The sequence below is a fragment of the Trachurus japonicus genome, chromosome 23, assembly GCF_045865225.1.
Source record: "Trachurus japonicus isolate A0001 chromosome 23, Traja_1.0".
Lineage (NCBI taxonomy): Eukaryota > Metazoa > Chordata > Actinopteri > Carangiformes > Carangidae > Trachurus > Trachurus japonicus.
In genome coordinates this window covers 24,868,606-24,895,693 of record NC_140929.1, presented here as the reverse complement: position 1 = coordinate 24,895,693, position 27,088 = coordinate 24,868,606, and the positions used below count along the sequence as shown (strand labels likewise).

The following is a 27,088-nucleotide window of genomic DNA, read 5'->3' as shown; positions in this document are numbered from 1 at the left end:
ATGTCATCAGTGTCATCTCAGTAAGGGGCTTGAGGCTTCAGTTACGTGTTATAGCCTTGGAATGTGAAATTTGGAAGACGTGAATACTCTTCAGGCAACCAAGTTGCATTCTGGGAAATGGATACAGTGTTTCTGGAGTTTGAAAAATCGTCTGTGACTACTACCGTAATTCAATTTTCAATGTTTTGATTATACAAGAGGAGTCCTGTAACTTTTACTTTACACTATAACACTGAGCAACTTGATATTGTTGCCGTTCAACGAGTCTTGTAAATAAGACAGCCGCTCGGTGCATCGACGTCCATATTGTGCGGATAAAATCTATTCATATCTTCAGAGCTATGAAGCGCCGTGAGAATATGTCAGAGCACAATGCTACACATGTCCTATTTAGAGCTGCAGCACCAAAACTACATCAACTCACAACAACTTTGAAAGTTGCCAGAGAGTTTTCTCAGGGGCGGCTCAGCCTGGCGCAGCGTGCCAGTCCGGTTGGAGCTGGCGGAGGCAGTGAAAAGACAAGCCCACCACTTGACAGGGTATTTACGTGGGCAGTGGGCGTGGGTGAAGATGGCACTAATTAAAATGGAATGGACTTGTTTGGGAAGCTGTGAAACTCTGAGGGAGAAGGGGGGAACAGGGCTGACTGTGCACGAGCTGGCGTTCGCGTGCACGCTCATATATTCTGCGTCTAAGTTTCTTTTTTTGTATTTTTTTGTGTGTTTGTAGATCACAAAGCAAATCACTGGCTGCCTGGAAGTTTGTGTGTATGTGTGTGTGTATATGTGTGTGTGTGTGTCAGTGTGTGTGGGCTGTGTTGGAAACATGTTCTGGCTGCATCCCGTGTTAATGTGAGGAGAACCTGGGGCAGGTCACATTACCACCCTCCCTCTCCCCCCTCTGCCCCCCCCACGTGCATTTATTCCCAGCTTCCCCTGGCACCCACCCTTCTTTCTCTCTCTCTCTCTGTCTCCGTCTCTCTCTCTCTATCATGGTAAACAACACATTGCCACACAGCCGGAGCGTGATAGCCAAAAAAAAAGGAAAAAAGGAAAAAACAAAAAAACAAACAAAAAACATGTCCTGCAGGACGCCTGCATTTTGTTGCTTTTAGACATCAAAAAATAGACAAGACAAAGGGAAGGAGCCAAAAAGACTGAGCAAGAGAGGGACTGAGAGATAAAGAAAAAGAGGTTGAGAGTGTAAACAGGAAGGGTGTATTTGGACTGGTTTTTCTATTAAGAGAGAGCTGTTGTTGTGAGGGCGCGCTCGTCTTTTGGGAAACAATCCCAGTCCTTGTGTGGAAAAATGGTTACACACTACCTTGCTTAGTGAGAAAAATATTTGAAACGTCACACACAACAACTGCTTTGACTCTGTAAGTTGCACTTACTTATGAATGTGTGTGTGTGTGTGTGTGTGTGTGTACTCACTGCAACCAGGCTTGTAGTTGAAGCCAGGGGGCATGAGGAAGCCTTGCTGGGCTGCAGCCGCTGCCAGAGTCCTCTGATCCGGAGGAAAGACAGGAATCATCAGCGGAGGGAGCTGGCCCTGGACCTGCTAATAAAGGAGGGAGCGGAGGAGGAGGAGGGGGAGGGGGGGTGGAGGGGAAATAGGAGGAAAAGGAAGAAGGAAGGGAGGGAAAGGAAAGGAGAAGAAACCATGAGTGCTTTTAGAATCCATCATTCACAGCCATGTATTGAAAACTCAACAAGGCTAAAAATAAAATGCTGATTACTGATCCCAGAACTGGCTCAAGTAGATTCTGAGTTACATCTAAATTACATAATCATAATAGTGAAAGTGCACACAGTCTCACTCACACTCCTATATGTAATCTTCCTGTTTCAAAGACACAAAGGGAGTCATTAGGACAGTTCACTGTTACAACAGCTGGCCTTTTCCTTTTATTTGGAAGATGATGTTCTGCCCCCCCCCCACTAACACACAAACACACTAACATACACACAGACGCAGACACAACCGTTCCTGCGCGCTTTGTCGGCACCGAGCCATATGACTTCAGAAGGTTTCCAGGATTTTAAAAGGAGACGCAGAAAAAAGCTCCTCCGATGGGTGGCTTTGGCAGGGACGACAGGAGAGAGAGAGATGGAGAGAGAGAGGGAGAGAGAGGAGAGAGAGATGGAGAGAGAGGGAGACAGAAAGAGAGAGAAGTAGGAGACAGATGGTTGCACTAAACAGCATTCTGCCAAAAACAACACACAAAGACTTGCGTGTGATGGACTGAGTGACAGTTTGTGAGGAAAGATAGAAGGGGATGAGGAGAGGATGTGAGGAGGAGAGGGAGAGTGGAAAAAGGTGAGAGGAGGAGGAAAATAAGGGATGTTGTTTGCTTGTAGGGGCTGAGGTGATGAAAAAACCACTAACATGAAGAGAGGGAAGGAGCTGGAGAGAAATTCTGTACACATTTCTTCCTATTCCTCCTAAAGTCTGAACAAAAATATCAATTCCTTTTCCATACACTGTCTGAGATCACATAATCAATAGAGCTTTATAGGTACTATCATATTGTTTATGTTCTTTTCTTTTATTAACTTGTTTTTGTGGAACGATACAATGTGGTGTTTTCATTGGGCACCAGCTTCGCTTTGGAGTCTTTGGGCATGGCAACAATACAAAAATGCTGCGCCCACACTGTACTGAAATAAAACGAGAAGCCACAGAATAGACAGGTCCTACAATGTAATCACTTCTTTAACAAGTCTGTCTCAACACTTCTTTATCGATACAATCATTTGTAAAACATATAAGTACAACTTTTTCTTGCAACATTCAGGTATTTTGTGTAAAATTAAAATTAAAATAAAAACAGGTGTCAATGGCTTTAATATTGTTACTTTTTCTTTTCTTTTTTTTAACTCGTGCTAAAAATCAGGCTAAAATCAAGTTTTGTCACTAGAAAGACCATTCCCATGCTTTCTTTTCAGTCCTGAATCCTGGGTATTAAATTAAATCTTTATTTCTGATAATCAATGCTGTATACTAAAATCAATCCTATTTAAAACGGTACATGTACGCTTCGAGTCCAGAAATGATGGACTCCCAAAGTAAATTGCATTAATTAGATGTTTCTGAGGAACACTTGCTTTAACCTGCATCCTACATTTCCCATCATGCCACTTGATGAACTTCACACCTAAAGTTTGTCCTAAAATCTCTGTTAGAAATCTGAAGAACAAACTGAGATGTTTTCACAGACTTTAGGAATCTCCTCCAGAGCCACAGAGGACTTTATATCTCGGGCTGACTGATCCTCATGACAACTAAACTAAACAGCGTGTATTAAATCAACTCCCTGATGGGTTATTTAATCTTTTGAGCTGTACTCCTTGTTGGAAAACGCTTTGCTCCCTCTTTGCATTTCACCTGGAAATAGGAAAATGCCTGGAAAAAATCAGCACAATCAAAGAGAGGCTGCCGCGGTGCGATCAGGTAATATGTGAGTGATATGGGCACTTGAAGCAGTTAGTGCTTAGGACAGGTAAATAGAGAGGAGAGGGAGAGCTAACAGCGCTCCCAGCTTTCCCTTCCTGTGTGTGTATACTCAAGTTTCCCTAGGCATATAAATGTTCGTGTACTGTAAATACCTATGTGTGTGTGTGTGTGTGTGAGTGTCTCCTCCTCCTGCTCCTGCTCCTGTGTGTCGGCATGCGGCAGCCTGCAGCACTGTAATCAAACTATCACAGCGCAGGGGAATAGCGCTCTCTTCAAGCGGCTCCTGTTTCCCCCTTACACCAAAAACAATAATTACTCCACCATTTTGGTTAACCATAAACCGCCTGAGCCGCCTGCACCGCGCGATCAGAAGGGAGAGGCGCTCCAGCGCAACGCTCGGACAGGACCCCCGCAGGGACGAATCACAGACAGAACATTTCCGCTTTGCCTTTCAGGCCTAATTGGACATATGCTGGAGTGTAGCTGGCTAGCAATACTGTAATGTACCGTAGGGAAGAGGAGGAGGAGGAGGAGGAGGAGGAGAGGAGAGGAGAGGAGAGGAGGAGAAGAGGGGAAGGGAGAGGAGGGGAAGAGGAAGGGGGGAGAGGAGAGGAGAGGAGAGGAGTGGAGTGGAGAGGAGAGGAGAGGAGAGGAGAGGAGAGGAGAGGAGAGGAGAGGAGAGGAGAGGAGAGGGAAGGGGAGGAGAGGAGAGGAGAGGGAGGGGAGGAGAGGAGAGGAGAGGAGAGGAGAGGAGAGGAGAGGAGAGGAGAGGAGAGGAGAGGAGAGGAGAGGAGAGGAGAGGAGAGGAGAGGAGAGGAGAGGAGAGGAGAGGAGGAGAGGAGAGGAGAGGAGTCTGTGGCAGCTGTATATATACTGTACATAGACACTGGCCACACACTGTGATGCCTATGTCTGTGTGTGTGTGTGTGTGTGTGTGTGTGTGTGTGTGTGCGCGCATGGCTTCGCTTTCTCTTTCTTTCTTTGCAGATGAAAATATCACAGCAGATCCTTTAATAGCTTCTGAATCCTCTCCTCTCTATCTCTGCTCCTTTCTATCTTGTGACAAAAAGCTGGCACACAATAGGAAGACATTAATCAGCCTACAGAACTGTTGCACAATATGCGTAAGTCTCCACAATGGAATAAGAAGATCAAGCAGAAGAAAAAAAAAAGAACAAAATGACAAGAAAAACACACAAAAGAATAAGAAAAGGCTGGAATATACAGAGAGACACACAGAGACAGAGAGAGAGAATGGTTCATGGGGAATCATTTCCTCCCATATGTTGCTGTTATAATAGTTGAGTTAGATATGTGTGTAACAGCTGCTGAGCTGATGAGCAGCACCACTACCCTAGCACGATCACTAGCGCGCACACACACACACACACACACACACACACACACACACACACACACACACACACACACACACACACACACACACACACACACACACACATACGGACCTCTAAAGTCCAACAAACACAAACACACTGATATGAGGTAGAAAACATGGGTCAGGGCAAGTTGAGTGTAACAAGGAGGAACGGGAGACTCAACAAAAACTGTCTGAACTGTGTGTGTGTGTGCATGGAGGGGCCACAGGAGTGTGTATATGCAGTGTGTGTGTGTGTGTGTGTGTGTGTGACTAGCCAGTCATATGGTATTGGAATAGAGCAGTCTCCGTGATCACAGCCTCCAGTGCATTCCTTTCTATTTACATCCCTTCAGCCATCTACAAAATGACTTAATCTGATATTTCTCCTAATATTGGATGTACAATAATGCAATACATTAAAGTGAATTATTAGCTATGTGTGTTAGCCTCATGTTCACTTTGAAGCCATGGGGAAGGAAAAGAGAGAGAAAGCTCTTCCTAAATCAGAGAACGAGAATTAGAGACAAAGAAACAAACTGACAGAAGGAAGAGAGAAAGTAAGAGAGAGGGAGACAGAGAGAGGGAAAGGGAGAGCAAGGCCACATCTATCAGACAATCTCCAGATCCCACATAAAGGAGAAGGCACTTCTGAAACAGCAGGCACTTTGGGGAATAACACACTCCTCAGCTTCTCTTTCACATCAGGCCCAAAGCAAGCATGAAAACCTACAACACTCACTGACAAAACATCACACTGCTACTACAGTAGGCTACCGATGTGGAGAATAAGCGGCTCCGCTTTTATCTGCATCCGCCTCCTCCACGTCCACAAAAGAAACCTGGAACAAACAAAACTGGAACTCATTTGAAAAATCCTCTAATCAGTGATGAATTAATCCAAAAAAAGGAAGATACACTGAATGGGAAATTCATACGCATAGATATATAAATATATATGTATGTATGTAGCAAAAGTGTGAAACTTTTTCTCAAGAACTTCCACAGGGGGCAAAGAGGACGGAAAGAAAGAGAGAAGTCGACAGTTCACCCTGGTGAGAGAACTTCTCGGGAAATAAACAGCAGAGACACCAGAATGAACAAGAGAGGGAGAAAGAGTGAGAGAAAGAAAGACGGAGAGGGGAGCAAGAGTTGGATAATTGGCAGCGAGTGGAGGCTGCGTTCACCACGCGCCAGGCGGCACAGCTTGAACTTAAAGCGCCGCTGCGGCATAATGAAGATGTGGCCGCTAATTAACATATGGGGTGCGAAACAGGTTGGTTGGCACGTGGCGCGCTAAAAACTCCAAGGTAAAGTTATTATTGGGGAGTAATTAGCTCTATGAAGTTAATGCGCCGAACAATAGCTGCCAGCGCCGCACAATATGGCTCGCATCTGAGCGCGCAAAATAGCCCCCGCTAAAGTGCGAGTCCCACAGCTAAAATCTGTTGGCGACCATATGCTCCGGCAATTAATGCAAGACCTGGATGACCCATTGCTGAAGAGGGGACGTGTGAGCGATAGAACCAATAATTAATTTGGAGAGAGGGAGAGAAAGAGAGAGAGAGAGAGAGAGAGAGAGAGAGAGAGAGAGAGAGAGAGAGAGAGAGCAGTAGCTGGCTTTTAATATTAGTCCATTAAGTTTCTATGGACAGGGGCTATTAGAGGCCAGCCTGCTGTGAATGTAGGGGCATGGTTCATGACACAATGGCATCGCAATGGCTAGGATGCATACACACACACACACACACACACACACACACAGGTATGTCTGTGTGTGTGCGTGTGTTCCACAGCGTGTGAGTGTAGCTCTCAGAGGAAACGGCTGGTTGGTCGCGGACCAGTTTGTGCGTGCACGCACGTCGACACATACAGCACGTAAGGAAAACAAATTACACTGGTTGCGGTGTAATAGGAATGATTAAACAATTACACAGGCAATTGGGTTAGTCGCTCCTATGCACAGGGTACAGAGGTGCCCGGTGTGTGTGTGTGTGTGTGTGTGCATGTATGCCGTCCGCAGCCGATGTGAAAATGAATGGAAAGCATGCACCCGTCAGAGTTTCTGCTTTTGTGCTTCTCTTTCTTCGCCGCAGAATGAAAAACATTCAGCTCAGACAGAGGCTGCGCTTGTGACGCATTAGGTATTGCACTTTGAGAGGTGTGAGTCTTTGTGATTGAGTTACCGATGTAGGTTAGCCTTAATAGAGAGCTTGTTAGCCGCTCTCGCCAGCGTGTCTGGCCTCCCTTCAACCAGTCAAAGCATCAGGTGGCTTTACTCATTTTCTGATTCTTTCTCACTCTCTGCTCTGCTCCTGTCTGCTTTGCTGACCAGCAGCAGCAGCATTGGTTGCGCTTGATGAGATGAAAGACGGCACATGGAGGTGCCACCACCGAGACACATTTGACAGTGTGTGTGTGTTTTGGTTGATTGCATTTTGATTCATTAGGCAGGACACACTTTTGTCCCCTCATCCCCCTGTTTTCGATATACATTGTACTTGTGTGTGTGTGTGTGTGTGTGTGTGTCTATTCTATGAAAATGTGTGCCTGTTCTCAAGGTAAGCTCTGAGCCGCTCGGCAGGTGAGCTCCTTTCATCCCCGTCGCGCTTCCCTGCGCGGCAGCAGCAGTCGTCCCCGGCAACACTGGAGGGAGCCTCGGAGACAAGTCATTTAATTAGAACGAGAGAAGACGAGAGGAAAAGCAAAGGAAGGTTTGAGGAAATGTGCTCACCCCTTAGAGCTTAACAAGAAGGCCCCTAGCAGGGGGTACCCAGTGTGTTTGTGTGTGTGTCGGCGGCTTTTCCTACACACATTCTTATTTTTCCAGTTTTTGTGAGAGCCAGTTGTGCTGTTATTCCATCTGGCTGAAGGAGGTATTACAAAGCCAGGGAGCGATTTTCTAGGCCCCAGCTTCCTCAGGGGGATCGCTTTAAGGTCAGGATTTAGGTTTTGGTTTAAGATTAAAATCTGTATTAAATTGGTTGGGTTAAAGTTTGGGATAATTTAGGATTATGGGTCATAATTAGAGGCTTAGTCAGGATAGTGGTTAAAGTTAAGTTCAGTTTAAGTTCAGGACCTGAGACTAAAAACAGATCAAGGGTTAAGCTAGGATTAGGTGTTTTAGAATAAAAGCTCCCTTGCAAGCAAAACAATGTGTTTGTGTAACTGCAGGCAAATAGGTGTGTGTGTGTGTGTGTGAGGGGGAGCAAAATGGAGGGATCATAATTGATGGTAATTGATGGATAATTCCAGGTAGAATCAATGAGTGACTTGTGAACATGACTGGTGGTTCCTCCATTAGCTGCTGCTGCCTGCCTCTGGAAACAACGGGCTTGTTTGCCGTTGGCCTACATGGCCGACACTAACATGCACATCGCTAGCGTGATTTGGGTTTCAGGGTGAGAAGAAATAGGAAACCGGACGCAAGGACAATAAATAATTTGTCCTCCTTTCATGAGGGATGTGTGTCACTCTCTTTTTCATGAGCTTGATTATTCATTTCATTTCATCACCTCTTCCAAGTGGACGGTTGAAAGCATTCTTCACAGGCCTTTGGGGGTTTGGGCCTAACAAAGCCAAGGACGCACGGACACACACACACACGCACGCGCACACACACACACACACACACACACAGAGGGGACAGCTGAACTCAGCCTCGTTAGGGGGAAATGCAATCACAAGGGGCTTATCATACAGACAAAAAACACACGCACGGACACACACACCCCAACATACTGAACCTGGTGGCCTCTCTCTGGCAGGCCATTGTATTGTGGGATTGTGTGGACAATCTCTTCATGAATGATTAAGCAGTGTATTTCTCAACCAAGTCTTTGATGATGAGTGTGTGTTTGATCATCAGGCGAGTGTTGCAGCACTCTCTGCTCGCGATATGTGTGTGAGCGAGTTAAGGCGTGTATTTCGTATGTTTGTCGGTGTCTGTGTGTACTTTGATGTGTGTGATATACGTGAATGTGTGTGTGTGTTGTGCTCCTCTCTTAACGAGGCTGCCTACAGCTGCCCCTGCTTGTGAGAAACTATTGTTGGGCCCGTTCAATGGAGAGACGCTTGTTTGGGAAAAGGTTGCAAAGTCATGGGAAAAGAGAGCTTTGTCTCGGCGGGGTCGTGAGGGAGTGAATCATGAGCGGACGTGTTTATAGCTTAAAACACACAGCTGCGGCAGACACACACGCACATACACATGGGTGAAGAAACGGACGCTCGAGAACGCACAGAGGAATCCTCCCAAACAAACGTGCTCTCTTTTTTTTTTGTCAAAGGGACAAAACGTGAACAATTCAGAATTTAACTTGCACAAAGCAAATAAACACAGCTGCTTTGCACAGAATCATAGACACACACACACACACACACACACACACACACTATCACAAGGTCTCTTATCACACAAACTGTGTATGGCTAAACTCTCGGGGGGAAAGGGAATGTGTGTGTGTGTTTGTGTGCGCGCTCCTTCTTGGACAGGGTGTCTCTTTATGACACAAAGCCCGGCTTTCTCAGCTCAAAATTCAGTGTCATCTGCCTTTACAAAGGCCTGGGCTATTCGTTCCAAGCCACCTGGACTAACATAGAGGCTCCAGTGTAGCGCCCAAAAGGACAATACTTCCATTTTTAAGTGTTACATATATACCCACCCATTTTCTCTGGACCTAAAGACACAGATTCACATTCATGGGGAGTTTCTTAAATTCATTTACTTTGTAGATTTTGGGTCTATTTTAAGGCTATTCACGTCTGTGCACAATCTACATAATTAGATTTGTTGAACATCTTGTTCACAACAAGGACGCTCCAAATAAGAAGTGAACTAAGTTTGTATTTCCCAGTGTTGTCTGGTGGAAACAGAGTGAATCTTAATCCATCCCTCTTTTCTGAGGGAGGAAAACAAGCTGATACTACACCAAATATGTGCAAACCCCAAAGCCTGAAAAATCACACTTCATCTTAGTTCAAGTAATACAATACACATGGCCGAAAGGGAAAGCGGGAGAAGCAAAAGCTTATCTAGTCCCGCCCCCATTACCCACAGAATAAAATCTTTATCGTATTCTTTTCTTTTCTTTTGCTTTTTACATTTTGACATAACATTCTTTTACTTGACATTCTTTTACAAATAATACATAAGCTGGACTTTCCGGAACCTATTTAATTAGCTCTGCAGTATCTGAAACAGGAATCCCTGAACGCCCAAACTGACATCGTCCCATGCAATTTCTAATGAAAAGTACTTGTTGGTCTCAGTGTTTAACATGAAGAATTATATTTTAGAGTGTAAAACCTGAAACTACTGTATGTAAAACATTGATTGGGTTTGAACTTCTTTCCAAACCTTTCCCTCTGGCTGAGCTACACCTACACAATGGAATCGGCGCGAGTGAAGTGTCCCTCACTGACAGTTTGATGTGTAAACACTGATTTATATAATACAGACTTAAACACACAAAGCCCCCTGCCAGCTTCCTACCTCTGATTTTTCCAAGCAGACTGACCACAGTGATTACACAGGTTGTAAATGTGTGTGTCTGTTTGTGTGTTAGAGGAGGAGGGAATATAATAAAGACGACGCTGATTCAGGTCCGAAATGCTGATGGCTGCGCAAAGACACGCTGTAACAATCACAATCACAAAACTTTGATTGTTGCAGCCCACATACATACACATACACACACACACACATATACACACACACACAAACCGGCCTCACCTGGATTTGTTGCTGCAGGAGGTTGATTTTGTGTTGCTGCTGCAGAAGCTGCTGCTGTTGCCGGGCAATCTGAGGACAGAGCACACAACACGTTGGAATGTATATACAGCATGTGTGTGTGGGGAGGTGGGGTTCATGTGTTTGTGGTGTGTGTGTGTGTGTGTGTGCGCGTGTGTGCGTGCGGGGCCTGGGGGAGATGTGACACATCTGCAGGTCTCTGAGGCCACAGTTGCACGACAGAGGGTTGATGCCCTGCTATGAAATATTAAAGAGCTCATCTCATCTGGACTCAGCTCATCGCCAAATGGACAAGAGTGTCACCCCGACACACTTACTGTCACAGTCTTCTGATATGGAGGAGAAAAAAATACTTTCAAATAGTTCTATCATAAATTCTATCTGTCTGAGTAAAGTCTGTGTGCAGGTGAGTATTCTCTTTGATTTGAGGACGACATGAACTTCTACAGGTCCAGACAGTGACAGTGAACTTTGGCTTCAAGTCACTTCTGAAGCTTCAAAAATGAAACATTATCACTTTAAACAAGGAACAGACTGTGAATTACAATATACGTCATGCGTTTGTTTTGATGCACTTGTATTTACCAGGTGCACCATCCGAGTATGGCCAGAGCCAATATGTAATTTTGATTAAATTTAAGTTGCTTGGTCATAATCAGTTTCTTTGCGTGCTCTTGTTTCACATTTATTCTTACTTGTTTGGCATCAAAGCATCAGCTGCTTCCCTAAAATATAATTAACTTCTGCACAGAAACTCTCTGGTGGTTGGAGTGGAGTCTCCACATACACTACATCCTCATAGTGTTGACTGGTGCGGGGTGCAGCCGAGGGCTCCGTGCTCGTCACAGGTGATTTGTCCTTACAACTGTACTGTGCATGTGCATGTGCATGTGTGTGTGTCTGTGTGTGTGTGTGATGTTCTCTTTGTAAACTGAAGCTTTCCAGAAGCAAAAAAGCACAACAAAGAGGGAAACCCTTCTCTATGCAAATAACTGGCAAACTCTCGCCTGGGAGCTTGGAGTGTGTGTGTGTGCGTGTGCGTGTGTTTGCGTCTTGGCTACATCCGCTCCAACACTACATACTCTCAGCTCATTCCTGTGTTCAAGCTGCCCAAGGCGCACATCTCTATCTACGTGAACACTCTATGGGGTGTGTGTGAGTGTGAGTGTGAGTGTGTGTGTGTGTGGTGGGGGTTTCTAGAGAGAGGGTACAGTAGTGATTCATTGTGTTCAGTCCTTCCTCTGAGCTCACCCTCTTACAGTATGTAAACCTTAATATTGTGTGTGCAGATATCTGATGATGTTGATGTGTTGACATGAAGCGTGTACGTCCATACGACACACGCTGAGCTGCTGGGATGGATGTTTGTGCAGCGTCGGCATAGATTTCCTAATGAAGCTCTTCCCATGCAGCATGCTCCATACCTGGTCCTGCTGCTGCTTGGCCAGCTCCATCTGTTGCCTCTGCTTCTCCATCTGCGAGGCAGCCAGCTTCTTCTGCTCCTCGTGGGCCGCCAGGAGCTGCTCCCTCAGGCTGCTCAACTGACCAATCATGCCCATGAGCTGGCGCTCTTTCTCCGCCAGGCTGTCTGGGGTACCTATAGGGCGAGAGAGGCAGAGGGGGGGAGAGAAGAGGTCAAAGGTGAGAGGGGAGCACTTTGAAGAAGAGTGCAAAGACTTGTCTGGGGTTACGCTATATGAAACTTGAAAGTCTGCTTAGTACAGCTCCAGTACAGCTATTCTTTCTTATATAAAAAAAGAAGACTAAAACTTTAAGTAAATTTTCTTCAGCTGCAAAGGAATCACCACAAAGAAACCTTTCAGTGAAACAAAGAGACCGACAAATAAAAAGGTTGGAAATTGTACAAATTTTAAAGGTGAGATGTCACAGTGCAGTTGTCTTCTTTGTGAGATTTTCATGGCTATGTGGAGGTCAGAAAGGATTGGGGGTGGAGGTTAGAGGTCAGAGGCATGAGGGAAACGAAGAGGGAACAACAAAGCAGTGTAAAGCTATCCGTGGCTTGTTGGTCAGCTTAATATATGACTGGTTAGGGGTTTTGGCCGGCGGGAGGGGGCACGGCAGCGGAAGGTGGGTATATGTGTTGTGAAGTTGTAAAACCAGATGTTGACTCATTTTACTGGGCACAGAGGGCCAGCAGTGATTACTCAGACCACATCCATCACTGCTGTTACTGCCTTACTGAAATAAAGAGAATTAATCTGGCAATGGAAACATTTGTAAACAGGCAAAATGTGGCGGCAAAACAAATATTAAATCTGAGCCAGATTCATTCATGTTTAACAAACAAAATAAATCTTCAGCCAGGTTTGAAAATTTACATTTGTCACTAAAACTCGAAGAAAAATCAAAATTTATTTGATTGGTGGTGAATTATGGGTAAATTCAGGGATTCGCCTGTTGCTATGAAGCTTTAGTTCTGTGTGAAATGTGTGTGTGTGTGTGTGTGTATGTGTGTGTGTGTGTGTGTGTGTGAATGAAAGAGGGGGAAAAAAGAGGGCAAAAGAAAGAAGGAGAGTGTGTCTGGTCTGTGTTTATCCTGCAGTCAGCCAACCTCCTGCTCACATTTAGCATGGCCTGACCTTTGACCCCTTAGATCCTGACATACCAGCTCCATTACACTCACACACACACACACACACACACACACACACAATTACACATACACAAACACACTTCCACACAAGGCCTAAATCATTCAACAGGATGTAGTTAGAGAGAGGCACACTGAGCCACAATCAGTGCGAGTGTGTGTGCTCATGTCTGGTCATATGTACCAATGTTTGCCTACATGGCTTTGTTGTGTGTGTGTGTGTGTGTGTGTGTGTGTGTGTGTGTGTGTGTGTGTGTGTGTGTGAGTGTGCATGCGTGTGTGTGTGTGAGTCAGTAGCACAATCCCCCATTGTTCTTCAGCTGCTACCTTTAACAGGACCACATTCCTGGGCCAGTCAAACCAGATGAGGAAGAGAGGAGGAGAGGAAGAGAGGGAGAAAGAGAGGGAGAGGGAGAGAGAGAGGGAGAGGGAAAGGGAGAGGGCAGTGGGGGAGGAAAAGAAAGAGAAACACAACGGGGGATGAAAGAGGGGGAGTGGGGAGGGGGGGGTGAAGGAGCGAAGGTGATGAGCTGCGGCTGCTGACCTGCCCTTTGACCGCTGGGGAAGGTGAGTGCCATCCATTTGTCCTCCCTGCTGGATGCCCCCCCCCCCCACCCCCTCCGCTGCTCCCTACCGACACCCCTCCCTGCCCTCCCTCACTTCCCCCCCGCACTCCATCCATCCGCCAACAATGAACAATAAAGGCAACTGTCGGGAGCGCTGGCCGCTGGAAAAATAAACACGGAGCTGTCCGAACTCACAGAGCCAGCTTTGTAGAGCTGAGGGTGTGTGTGTGTGTATGTGTGTGTGTGTGTGTAGCCAAAGCTGACCAAGACAAGAAAGAGCCTTGTGTTAAAAACGTTAGCCTGTTCAAATGGGGGGTGAAGGGGTGGGGAGGAAGGGGGCAAGAGGGAGGGAGAAAAAAAGGATAAGGGGGGGTTGCAAAGGTGAAGCGATGGATCAAAGGAGTCTTTCTTGTCGGGGGTGTTCTTGTCGGGGGTGTTCTTGTTGGGGTTACCCCCCCCCCTCCCCACCCCCCCTGCACACGCACACATGCAATGTGCACAAATGCAAACACAGTAAAATTAGGTACTGAGCGAAACAGAGTGTGTGTGTGTGCGGTGATGTGGAGGGACATTCTCTCAAGCAGCAGCCTGAATGGTAAGGTGTGAAAAAAGAAGACAAGCAGTCTATTCTTCTTCTACAAGCTGTTCTCAATCCCCCTCTCAGCTGTGGATCTTTTATGACTCAAAGCGGGGTGTTTGCAGAAGAAGAGGAGGAATCTCTGACTGAGACCGGTCCTCCTGACTGAGACCGGTCCTCCTGACTGAGACCGGTCCTCCTGACTGAGACCGGTCCTCCTGACTGAGACCGGTCCTCCTGACTGAGCCGACCTGTCTCATCCCATTCCGGGCTCTGGGGTTTTTCCGTGGTCTCCCTCCATAAATCAGCTCCCGTCGGCCTGTTTCCTCGGCCGCTGCGAGCCAGGCAGGCGGATCGATAACTGGTTTCCTCCGTCGCTTTACACACATTCCTCCTTAGGCAGATTGCCATGGCCTGCGCTTACCTACAAACCCACCCAACCAACACAACCCCCGTCCCTTTTTTTTCTCCTCACGCACACACACACACAAACCCGTGCATGGCGTAATTAACCAATTTGTAACAATGTAATACTTGTCACCGTGTTCGCGGTGCTAATTAATGACCCCGGCTGCATTGATAACTCCCCTCTGGTGAGGAGGGAGGGGAGGGGAGGGGATGGCTGAGGTGGAAAGGAAAGGAGCAGAGTGGAGAGGAAGAAAGAGAAGACGGCGAAGGAAAGGTGCGATGGTGAGGGACAAGGAGAGGATGGAGAAGCAGACAAAACAGGCCAGAAAAACTACAAGGACGTAGACAGTCTGGAAGTATAATTAGCACACTGAGAAGTATATTTACATGAACACCATAACCCAATTACTGTAAATAATTAAATTGAGTTAATATTAAGGTAATAAAATTAAGGTTTGATTAAAGCACACACTACATGGTTTGCAGTAATCTGATTTTCCCAGTAATTCAAGCTTACATGATTTGTTTGACGACAGGATTGGCTACATGATTTGTAGCATGCAGACAGAATCTTACTTTTGCTGTTTTATTGGGGTTTTTTCCATCATGGTTTAACATTTATTTGTTAATATTAACAACACCACATCCCACAATCCCATCAATACGGTTAAAAATAATACAAATGAAATAATAAAAGAATAGGTTGGGTTATATTGAAGTAGTTAACAGAGGAGTATAAGTTCCTCTGACTGAAAAAAAGCATTCTTATTGGCTCCGTACAAGTAATTTAGATAATTAACACTGCTCATATTCTTTTTTTTCTCTCCTTGACACCTACTGACACTGTGCCACTGAGCAACGCAGTTAACCCTGCAACTCCTCCTAACAGACTGCTCAGTGGGACGCAGCAGATTGTGTGTGTGTCCGGTATGTGATTTGTGAGGATGCGCCTGCCAGATACAGTGGTGTCTACATGTTCACAAACCTATGTTGTACAGCCAAGCTTTATTCAAGCCCAAAGACTTTCCTTTCAAATTCCAATCGAGATTTCAAACTTTAACAAGTCACAGATATGGCTGCAGAATTTCAAGAATGTGGAACCAAAAAGATGCAAAAGAGATCCAGAAAATCTCTGTCTGATGAAAGGTCCGGGGATAATACATCTTGGATCGTTAAATAAGCCATGGTGTAAACATGATATACTTTAACTGAAGTGCTCAGAAGAGATATACTATATGGTACCTGTACTGTACAGTATATAAGAAGGTGTTACACAGAGTGAGGGGCAACTTAAAGGGGAAATTAACACTTTATAATGAAGGAGCTCCATGAGGTCCATATTTGTGTGGGTATATATATATATATGTGTGTGTGTGTGTGTGTGTGTGTGTGTGTTTGTGTGTGTGTGTGTTTTATTGTGAACCACATGGGACCAATGCTTTTGACAGAATGAGAGGTGGTGGCTTATAATCACTTTGCTCCCCACAAAAAGCTCTTCAATGGAATTCAATGGGGGGAAAAAGTCAAGGGATGCACTGACAAATGAGAACAGTGCACGCAAAACGTACGCTCACACACACACACACACACACACACACACACACACACACACACACACACACACACACACACACACACACACACTATCGATGCAAACTGGTGTATGAACACTTTCCACATGGTTCTCTTTTTTCACAATGATAGGCACAAGTGCATGTTCACACTAACAGCTATTATGTAAGTGCTGTTTAAGACCCAAATGACACACATGCACTCCCACTGCACACACACGCACACACACACACACACACACACACACACACACACACACACACACACACTCATGCTCTCATACATACTCCTAATATTGCTCCCCAGCTGTTGGTGTGTGGTGTGCCAAGCGGGACGCCCCTACACAGAAATGTCAGCGCGGCAGGGAGCTGGGAAAAGGGGGTTTGATCAATGGAGCCCCCCTCTCGATGGCCACGCCGCTCCACAAGGCTCTTTGATTACATATTGCTTTGCTTCCTAATGAAGCTCAATTACTGGTGGAGAACGACAGCTTTGCCCTGGAGTTATGAGGAATAATAGCCAGTCTCGTCCACCTCTCTCTCTGCCTCTCTCACATCTTTTTCTCCTCGCTTTCTCCCTCTCTCCGGCTGATTCTCGCTCCTCCGTATTCACAGCGCAGCTCCCTCGTTCCCGTATTGTTTCACTTCCTGCCCTCTGTCCCTCTCTGTCTCATGTGCTGTCGGATGTTAAGAAGGGGCCGGCGTGGATAAAATGGGTGATTAACACCGAGATTAACACAGAGCTGATGGACCGGCAGAGATGCCATTGACTTTTTGACTTGTTGGTCAAACACACCAGACAAAGCCACCAAACGTGGTTCAGTTCAGGGCAGCTCACTTCACTGGATTTCAATTTAAGTGAATTCAGTCAACTTCTGTTTATTTCAGTGTCTTTTCATATTTGTATATAGATGGAATGAGGGACATTTCACCTAAATTACTTTTAATGCTGAAGAAGACGTCTCGATTTTTTTTTTCAAATAATTAAATGTTTTTATAAATAGATTTGTGGACGTTTTTTAATTAATGTAGCATAGATTACGTTTTAAAGAGTTAATTAAACAGCTCTCTGTAGTTTAGTTCTTTTGTTATTTAGTTGCACTGTACCTTTAATTTCTCCGATGTGCCCTGAGCCCATGGCCAAAAGTTTATCCTTCCAGTCCTTTGACAACAGCCTCTCAATGCTGGGGGCCTCTGTTTAGGGGAGGATGGGAGGATGGGGGAGGGGGGGAGGAGAGAGAGAGAGAGGGATTCAGTCGGCTGGCCAACATGACAATAAAGCTCATTTAAAGTCCATTTGCTGTAATAAAGGCAGCGGCAGCTCAGCCTAATGGCCGCATCAGCAGGAGAGAGAGGGAGAGAAAGGTGGAAAGAGAGAAGCTGATAATCGAAAGAGAGGAAATCTGAAGAACAAAAACAAGTGAGCAAAAGGGAACGAGCGAGAGAGGCAACGCAAGATAAAGAGAGAGACAAGTGGAGGAGAAAGGAAGAGAGGAAAAGAGAAAGAGAGAGAGGCTTTTTCCCTCTCACCTGCTGCTAGAGAATCATTAGCCCTGTGGGCCTGAGACAAAGAGGGCCTTAATGCACCCGCCACAATGGACACATTATCAGCCTGCGCTTTGTTTTCAACACACACTCCACAGACACTTATCCACACAAACCCCTGCACAAACACACACATGTGCACACAAACCCGCAGAATCACTAATTACAACCCAAACTATGGTCGCACTCGCACATGGGTGTTTGTGTGTTTGCGCGCGCACGCACACACACACACAGGAGGGTTTGTGGGAAATGGTAATGCCACACAAGAGAGCACACACACACACACACGGAGGTTCAGTCCTAGATGTGGACACGTAGATGTGTGCACACATAAATGCTGCCATCAACCCAGTTACCCTGTTCACTGTTATTGACATGAACAAAGGGAACCAGGAGGAATGACCAGACAAAAGAGGACGGAAAGAGTGAGGAAAGAGGGAGAGAGGGAGAGAGGGAGAGAGAGAGAGAGAGAGAGAGAGAGAGAGAGAGAGAGAGAGGGAGAGAGAGAGGGAGAGAGAGAGAGATTTCTATTTACTGGGAGCCATCTGCACTTGGGATGTGAGGCCTTGCTAAGGAAAGAGGTTTTACACTTGGAGTGGGGTGATTAACCCTATCAGCCAACGCAAACACACACACCATTGCACAAACACCCACAAAACACACAGACGCATGCACAACACATACAGTTGAATGAACTCATATATGTGGCTGCACACACAGTCATACTGTATGCACAGTGGTGATGGCAGGCGGGAAGTTGCTCCATGGATTAATGTTGTTTTTTTTCCCGTTATGACACGAGCGATTTAAAAAATATAAAGTCTTAATCTCACTGCTATGAGACATCTCGCCTGCACAAACACTAACTTACACATGCATACTGAGATGCGTGCTGGAGTACAAACACTAATGCTCTCCACAGAGAGAGAGAGAGATTTGGGGTGTGTGAAGTTGAGCTTGGTGCTTTTTTCTCGACAACAAATTAAAGCACTTTTAGCCAACATGCAGACATAAAAGCAGAACTTCTCTCTTTCCTCCACCTCCTCTCTGTGATGGAGAGAATGTGGAGAGACAAGGAGGAGAAGGCACCTGCAGATCTTCAGGGTTTAAAACGACACATGATCACACACAAACAAGGAGGCATGCGAGAAAGTCGAGGCATACAAGCCTTGCCCAGGCACACACACACACACACACACACACACACACACACACACACACACACACACACACACACACACACACACACTCTCACACAAAGCAGTGCAGCGTGTCCTACATACTGTACCTCAGCTTGTGTGTGTGTTTGTGTATGTGCCTACAGCCTCCCCAGAGGCCTGAATCAGGTCCTTCGCCTCTGGCTCTAAGACCAGAGCATTCATGCTCTGTTGATTACAATGCGCGCACATCCACAAACACACAAAGACAAAGATCAATACTGAACTTCCAGCCAGTGCATCTCATTGACTTTTTTCTATTTTTCTTCCTCCCGTCCTTGGACTGTTGACTGGTCTGTCCTTGTGTTTCTGACGCTGCCACTCATCCAGTTAGTCTGCAACTGAGTTGGAGCGCCGCGTCCCTGGTGCCCTAGTGCTTTCAAGCCTTCAGGGAATAGGTTAGCAGTGGGATGAAGGTGGGAGGAGGAGGAGGAGCAGAGCTCGGATAGACGGAGAATCTGTTACAAAAACAGGGAGGAGGGAAAGCAACGTGTAGAAAGAGTATAGAAGAAGAGTATGCGCCTGTGTTTTTTTCCCCCCTCCATGACAGCTGTCTCACCATCACCCCAACAGGTGCTATTAGCCCCTGGCACTCCTTCTCTCCCCCTCTTTCTCTCTGTCTCTCACTCTCATCTTTCCCTCCAGCCCCCTCTCCCTCAACAATGACAGAGGCTTTTAAGCCAAAGAGCTTTGACAAGTGAGAGGGAACAACAAATGGCAGTGTCGCCTGTTCTCTTTCCATTGCACTCCCTCTCTGTCTCCATCTCCTAGTTATTATTTTTATTTATTAACAGGGCTGCAGCCATTGTCCCCAGTGACAGGCCGGGGCCACTTTAACTATTAATAAAAGCCAAGAGGCTCTTTCATTGTGCGGCGGATGGCAAAATGGGAGGAAATGGGGAGGAGGAGTGGAGAGGAGAGGGAGAGAGGAGAGAAGCAAAAAAAAAAGAGAAGATGCTGTAGCTTTCATCGAGATGTTGATTGATGGGGTGAATACCATGTGAAATAAACCCCCGCTGTCACCTGTGATAAACTACACACACACATGCATCATCATCATCGACGACACACACACACACACACACAAACACTTGTGCATCTGTTAAAAGGTGTGTTTAAACATCCTGAAAAGTGACCTTGCAAAATAAAGATCTCTCTCATGCCTAAGCTTCTCATTGCGGCAGTTCAGCCTTTACTTTGCTGCATTAGAATACAGGCAAGTGTGTTTCCTTGTTTTCAGATTTCTATAAGAATATAAAATATGGCTGCTATTACCTGACACCACACAACAATAACAACTTGCCCGACACAAAAAAACAATTCTCCTTCCAGTTGTCTCACAGTCAGAGATTTATTTGCTTGAGCTCAGCGGATGGAACTGCACCTGATTCACATTTCATGTTCTGCAATATTTCAAGAGGTTTCATAAAATTCGCCTGACAGCTGGATGGAAACATAGCAAGCATCTATTACTGCTAATTAAGGCCAAAACTCATATAATAAAGGAGGACAGCACAACACTTTCCATGAAAATCAGAGAAGCTACTCCCTGTTCTTGTGACGTTTGGGATGCTGGGCGTTTGTGTGTGTGTGTGTGTGTGTGTGTGTGTGTGTGTTAGAGTTGTGTGAGGTAAGCGGGTGGAGTTTGGTGCCCACGCAGGGGTGTGGGCCACATATTTGCAGGGTGGGGTGTTGGGAGCCAAGTTTCAGGGAGGATAACTGGCTCCCCCTTAACAAGAATGAAGGGGTGAGGAAAATTAATAGAAGAGGGAGAGAAAGGAAGTGTCAGTGCTGAGCTGCACAGGGCACTGAAGGTGGGAAAATCTGTGTGTTTGCTACTGTTGACACCTCCAAAATACATTTTCATCCATTCTTCTTCTCTTAGAAACAACTTACAATGTCTGTAAACATCAGATCTGCTCCATCAGCATGTTCCAGCTCCTTATCAAAGTGCCATAATGTTTCAATCCCAGGACTCCAGATGTCTCATGCATCACATTTCTACATCTGGCATCAGAGACCTTTAGTCCTGGACAGGTCAGACACATTTCAAATGTTTGAAAAACCGTCCCTTCTTGTTTTGACTGTGCCGTACGTACGAGCGTGAATCTCGCTGTTGTACTTTCTTGCGAAAGCGCATTCATTTGTCTAAGGGTGATGTTCCGATTCCGATCGCGCACGGCTGAGAGGGATTCTGGGAAAAGCAGAGGGGGGAAAACGCTGACAATAACTCTGGAATTGTCGGCTATTATTTTGGCTCATTGGCTCAAACGGAGTCAAGCTGCTGCCCTGCAGCCGAGCCAAAACAACCCCGTCCACCTGCCGAGAGAGGGAGAGAGACAGAGTGAAGCAGTGTGTGTGTGTGTGTGTGTGTGTGTGTGTGTGTGTGTGTGTTAGAGTGAGCCCCCATCCAGCTTTTGGATCCACAGTGAGCTTTTGGTTCAGAAGCTGCTGGAGAGAGAAGGAAAGAGAGAAAGAAAGAGAGATGGGAGGAGACTCAACCTCAGTTCAGCTTGCTCCATCCAATCTCACAAACAATACCATCTCTCTCTCTCTCTCTCTCTCTCTCTCTCTCTCTCTCTCTCACTCACTTTCTATTTTTCACTCAGACGTTTTGCCCTGAGTCACCACAAGCAGCCAGCTCTATTTTTCCTATTATCTCATATTTGTGAAGCCGGTAGACCTTTAGAGGAAAAAGGAGGGAGGGATGTGAGGAGGAGGAGGAGGAGAGGGAGGTGGAGGGGGATGTGTGGAAAGAGAGAGAGAGAGAGGGATGGGAGGAAAAGAGAGAGAGAGAGTGAGAAAGAGAGAGCCCGGGCTCTCGGGTACACAACAAAGGGGCCTCTGTGCCAGCGCCAGGCCCAGCCGGGCTCAGAGGAGGGTGGAGGATGAAGGAGGAGAGCGAAGATGAGGAGGAGGAGGAGGAGGAGGAGGAGGAGGAGGGCCCACAGGAAAGGGCCCTGGCTTGGGACCCGGGGCCGGCCCTTATATCCCCAAAAACAGACTCCACATTGACTTGGGCCTTGGCAGCCATGCCCCCCCCCCCCTCCTTCCTTCTCCATTCTCCTCCTCCGCCTCCTCCCTCCCAAACTGAGCAGGGGTCAGCATTGAATAAGCAATTATACAAGCACTGGTGGAGTTTGTTTAAGACTGCCACCCTGAACACTGAAGTATTGAGATGAAGGAAAGGAGGGCGAGGAGCCTTAAGGTGGCGGCCATGATGGAGACAGAAAGAGTAGGTTTACATGTGACCCAAAGATTAGTTTATAACCAGATTAAGGTAAATCACAGCAACTGTCATGTAAACACCTTAACCAGGTTATCTTAAGTTGATTTAAGTCAAAATCAGACAAGCACGGCCTCTTTCTCATTATTCTTCTGGATTTATAGCTTTATCAAAATTGTTTAATGATAAAGAAATAAATGAATATCTTGAGCAAACAAATCAAGTTAAATCTTGTTATTCTGAATCTCATAAGTGCCCTGACCGGACATTTTTCCTCTTATGAACCGAAGGAAAAAGAAAAAAGTGCTGCCAGTGTGAGGCTGTGAACAGACAAGAACTGCAGGAGGCAAACACACCTGCATTAAACTACTCAATAAAACTGCCATCTCGACATAGTATAACACAGCAACACTCACTGTTCCGAGGAAGAACTAGTGTTTCAAACTAACAAGTGGTTTAATTAGAGAAAAAAAAAGTTGTGTTACTGTTTAAATAATATGAGGTAACTGAAGTCTTGCGGTGGTAAAACGTTACAACTTCAACAGACTGGATGTTCAAAGAAACTTCATAAAAGCAGAATTTGGAATGCGCCTCCTCACTTATTTACACCCTCTTGATACTGCAGCTTTTGCTTTTCAGTCTGGCTATTCCCTCCGCGCTGACGGAGCCAACATCCTCCATTACGAAATGATGATGTTGATATTTTGATGATCAATTCATGTCTGGTTGAGCTGGGCCATGTGTCTGGACACATTTTCATCGATTCCTTCTAAAGACGGTCCAATTGTTCCAAAGCGAGGAAGGGCCGTGCCAAGATTACGGGCAGTCTCTTGTCAAAAAAACACACACACACACACACACACACACACACACACACATAACAGCAACACAGGGGCACTATACGGCGGCTTGAGAGAGGAGATAGATATAGAGAGGGAGATGTATCAAAAAGCTTTTTGTCCAAGCCCACCTCGCACCACCACCTCCGCAAGGTTAGCCGTTAACAGTACCAATTACTGGCTTGTTGTGGGGAGAACAGCGCTTGGCAACAGTTGCGGTGGCTGGGCCTCTGTGTAAACACTACTCCTCCTTACTTTCTAGCCCCCCCCCCCCCCGTCTCCCACCGAAGCAGAGGATCGCAGCAAGAAAGAGACAGAAAGAAACAGAGTCGGTCCCCGGTCGGTCCCACCGTCCACAGCGACTTGTCATTCAGAAGCTGATCCAAGTTTAGTTATTAATAAACACCCAGACCAGTCGGCAGGCTAGGGAGACACCAGCACACACACACACACACACACACAGAGTCATATACGCACACCAGCTCAAAGTGTTTGGCACGCTCTCACTCACGGAGCAACATGACATCAACTTCTGAGAGTTACTGGACTTTTATTCACGTTGCAAAGTAAGTGAAGTTTTTGGGTGCAGCGACAAGGGACATATGGTGCTCCCCTAAAGTACTGTGACAATCACAGACGTGTCTCGAAACACGTTTCAGGGCGACACAGCTGTTAACACAAAACTGCAAACGTACACACACAATATCTCTTGCCAAAACACCTAAAGACTAACCAGGGAGAGGGCTTTATTTTTGTCTATTTAAAGCCAGATAGTTTTAGAAAAAAGCACGAAAAAAAAAGGAAAAATTATTATTTTTTTCCCTTTCATGTAAATGTGCGGCAACTGTGCTGCAAAATTATAAAAAAGAAATAATTTCTCTCACAAAACAACAGATGTAGTGGGGTCCCCCCCCCCTCCATTCTAGTATTAGGGATTGTATGGATGTACATATAGCAGCATGTTTCCATTAAATGTGACGTTCTAAGAATAGGCCACAGCACATAAAGCAAAAATTTACAAGGGTGTCAGTCAACAATTTAATAAATTGAAAATCCATTTATCTGAATACAGAGTTCTGCCCTTCACTCCACTGCCTTTCCCTAACAGATGGTGTTGTGGGTGCTTATGTCCAATTTGATTTGAACCAAACCCTCAGCCAATTTTTACACTGGCATGAAATCTCAGCGAGCCAGATCCACACACTGGCAGTCAGAAATAGCAGCGGAGAGGGCGCGACATTGTGAAAGAACGATGAAGGGCAAAATCTGGAGCGACATTCGAGAAAGTCGCAGAAAAACTTTCCTTGTTGTTTCATTTCGCTTGTGTGTTTTTTTGTGTGTTTTTTTCTCCCTCTCTCTCCCCTCCTCTGCATGTTGTTTTTGTGCCGAGCTGAAGAAATTAGCGATGCTATCTTAATGCTGTGTTTTTGCGGGAGACAGAAAAACGTTCCTTTCACAGACACACACACACACACACCATTTTCCCAATTGCCTCTGTGACCTCCATTATCATTAAATGGTGTTTGATAGCATCTAGACATTTGAATCCGCTGCGGACTAATTCAGCTCGGCCCCTGATAGCCGCTGCCACTGCACCTTATTAGGGACCAGCTATGGGACTGAACATAGATCCCATTTTCATTTTACTGCCTCATACTTTACAAGCTGAAGAGACCAAGTGTCAACTGTGGTACTGATAACCACCAAATACTGCCCGCTAATTGCCTGGTTAACAAACAGAGCCTCATGAGAGACTTTTGAATAGATAATAGAGGTTCACGTTCAACAATGGCTCATGCTGTATTTAAAACTCAATGTATTCACTGAGGAGCCTTTGAAAAGCCGCTCTGACAAGTGTGTCATATCCTGCCACTGCTCTCAGATGACCTTTTCCCTTATTTTTTTAAGCTCTGGAGGTCAAGGAGTTTTTTTTTAGCCCATGGAGGAACATAATGTGATCTATCAACTTAACCATGAAAATCTGTGAAATTGGGTTTTCGGCATCAATTTTTAAGTTATTTGAAGGTCAAAAGATGATTTACAGTCTCTAAATCCTTAGTTTCATGGAAAAATCTGATTTATATCAATGGTCAGTAAATCAACCAATCAGAGAAGCCGAAAAAATATCACAAAAAAGCAAAAGGTGTGTGTCTGAAAATCCGGCTTTTTCAACCTGGTGTCAGGGTGAGGAGAGGGTTAAATCATCAGGGCCGGCACTCTCTTAATGCACGCACATCTCTCCCTGTCAAATGCATCCTGTTAAAGTAGGCCAAGGCATGTGTATCAGTGTGTATCTACGTGTGTGTGTGCGTGTGTGTGTCGTACACAGTGGCTCACACTGCTGTAATGGAAAATGACACTTGCAATCTGTCTCGTGGCAATAACCCCTCTTCAGCGCTCTTGTCTCCACTCCACACACATGCGCACACGTGCACGCGCACACGCACACACTCAATGTCTCTGTCACTGCATCAGCCCCCGGGCCGTCCTTGTCACTGCACAGCTTTATTGCATCACTTTAACGTGACAACAAAAGAAGACATTGTGTATTGGGCCTGCCGTGTATGAGGAGGAGAACGGACCCACGCATTAACTACGCTACAGACAGACGGAGAGCACACACACACACTCAGTGCTGCGTTTTCTCTTGTGAGTCGTGACATTTTTGGTCTGCCTGTCAAAGCAATGACAGAGAGACAGACAGAACAGCAAGACACTCCTGCCACACTAATGCTGCTTTGCATGTTGGAAGCCTTTTCAAACAGGGCTGAGCTGTGACTTTAACCTCCCCTGCACTTGTGTGTGTTTGTGTGTGCGTGCGTGCGTGCGTGTGTGCGTGTGTGTTGTGTGCATGTGACACTGATGGGTAAAGACTGTTATTTCTGATGCTATCATAGTTTTGGCCCTGTGTTGGCTGCTTGATTGACAGTTGGCTTGGCTTTAGAGTGGCTGTACTCTGCCGGACGGCGGAGGCGGAACCCGCCTATTGCAGTTAATGCGGACTCAAACAGATACGCACGCACGCACGCGCACACACTTATTCCCTCTGTTTATGTGTCTGTTTGAATCTTGAGATCCGTCTCTGTCTCTTTTTGTCTTTCTTATCTATGTGTGAATGTTTGTTCCATCTGTGCGTCGTTGGGCTTGAGACAGAGCGCATTGTAAGGTCTTAAGAATAGCCCACATTGTCCTGTGTGCTGCTCAAAGATAGGGCGACAGACATGTGAGAACCATTAGACCAATGGCAACAACAGTCCAAACAGCACTGGAGTGCTCTGCTGACTAGCATGTGTGTGTGTGTGTGTGTGTGTGTCTGACCTGTTGGAGCCTAAAGAGCCACTGTGCTCCAATTATTCGCTCATGTCGACGTCTCTCTCTGTAAATCTTTTCATACTCTCTAGTTTTTTCTGGAAAGATCACATCCTTTTTTTAGATGAGGAAAAAAAGAAAGAAATTGAGTGGTTGACGAGTTTTGCCTCATCAATAACGGCTGATGCTGCTAGTTTAGGTCGCATTTAGATCACTTTGCCATCTGTGGTAGCACTCACACAAATTAAGTGACAATAACAGAGTTGGTGAAAGAATCTTCAGCAGTGATAGTGAAATAAAATATTGCTCTTAAATCTAACTTTCTGTTCGATGTACACAAATGAAAGTGGAATTAATTTGATAAAAGCAGAAACTCTGTTTGATAAAAAAAAACAAACAGGCACTCCATCTTTTTCATACATAATGTTCCAATTACTTGTCACAAGGTGCATTACACGACTGGTGAACATGGGTCTGTGAAAAAAAACTATTTTTTCAAAATTGAAAGACAGCATTATAAAGTACAGCTGATTTGCATGATGGGAAATCTAAGATTGAGGTCTTAAGTCAGAGTATCTTTGCTGTGATCCTGGTCTTGTGCACTGATATTTTTTCTCTAATTAACTTTGACTT

General features: G+C 45.7%; 1 protein-coding gene across 22 annotated transcripts in view; it reads right to left on the bottom strand.

Moving 5' to 3' along the window:
- Positions 1 to 27,088, bottom strand: part of sox5 (SRY-box transcription factor 5) — a 241,086-nt gene that overhangs the window by 31,575 nt on the left and 182,423 nt on the right. For 13 of the 22 annotated variants that reach the window (XM_085769725.1, XM_085769737.1, XM_085769740.1 and 10 more), the window contains 4 exons: positions 17,424 to 17,510; positions 12,008 to 12,180; positions 10,566 to 10,634; positions 1,434 to 1,560 (listed from right to left, as the gene is read on the bottom strand). In XM_085769725.1, coding sequence (XP_085625851.1) covers positions 1,434 to 1,560; positions 10,566 to 10,634; positions 12,008 to 12,180; positions 17,424 to 17,510 — 456 coding nt within the window. The remainder of the gene's footprint in view (positions 1 to 1,433; positions 1,561 to 10,565; positions 10,635 to 12,007; positions 12,181 to 17,423; positions 17,511 to 27,088) is intronic. The other 9 variants (XM_085769726.1, XM_085769735.1, XM_085769732.1 and 6 more) reach the window with 3 other exon arrangements.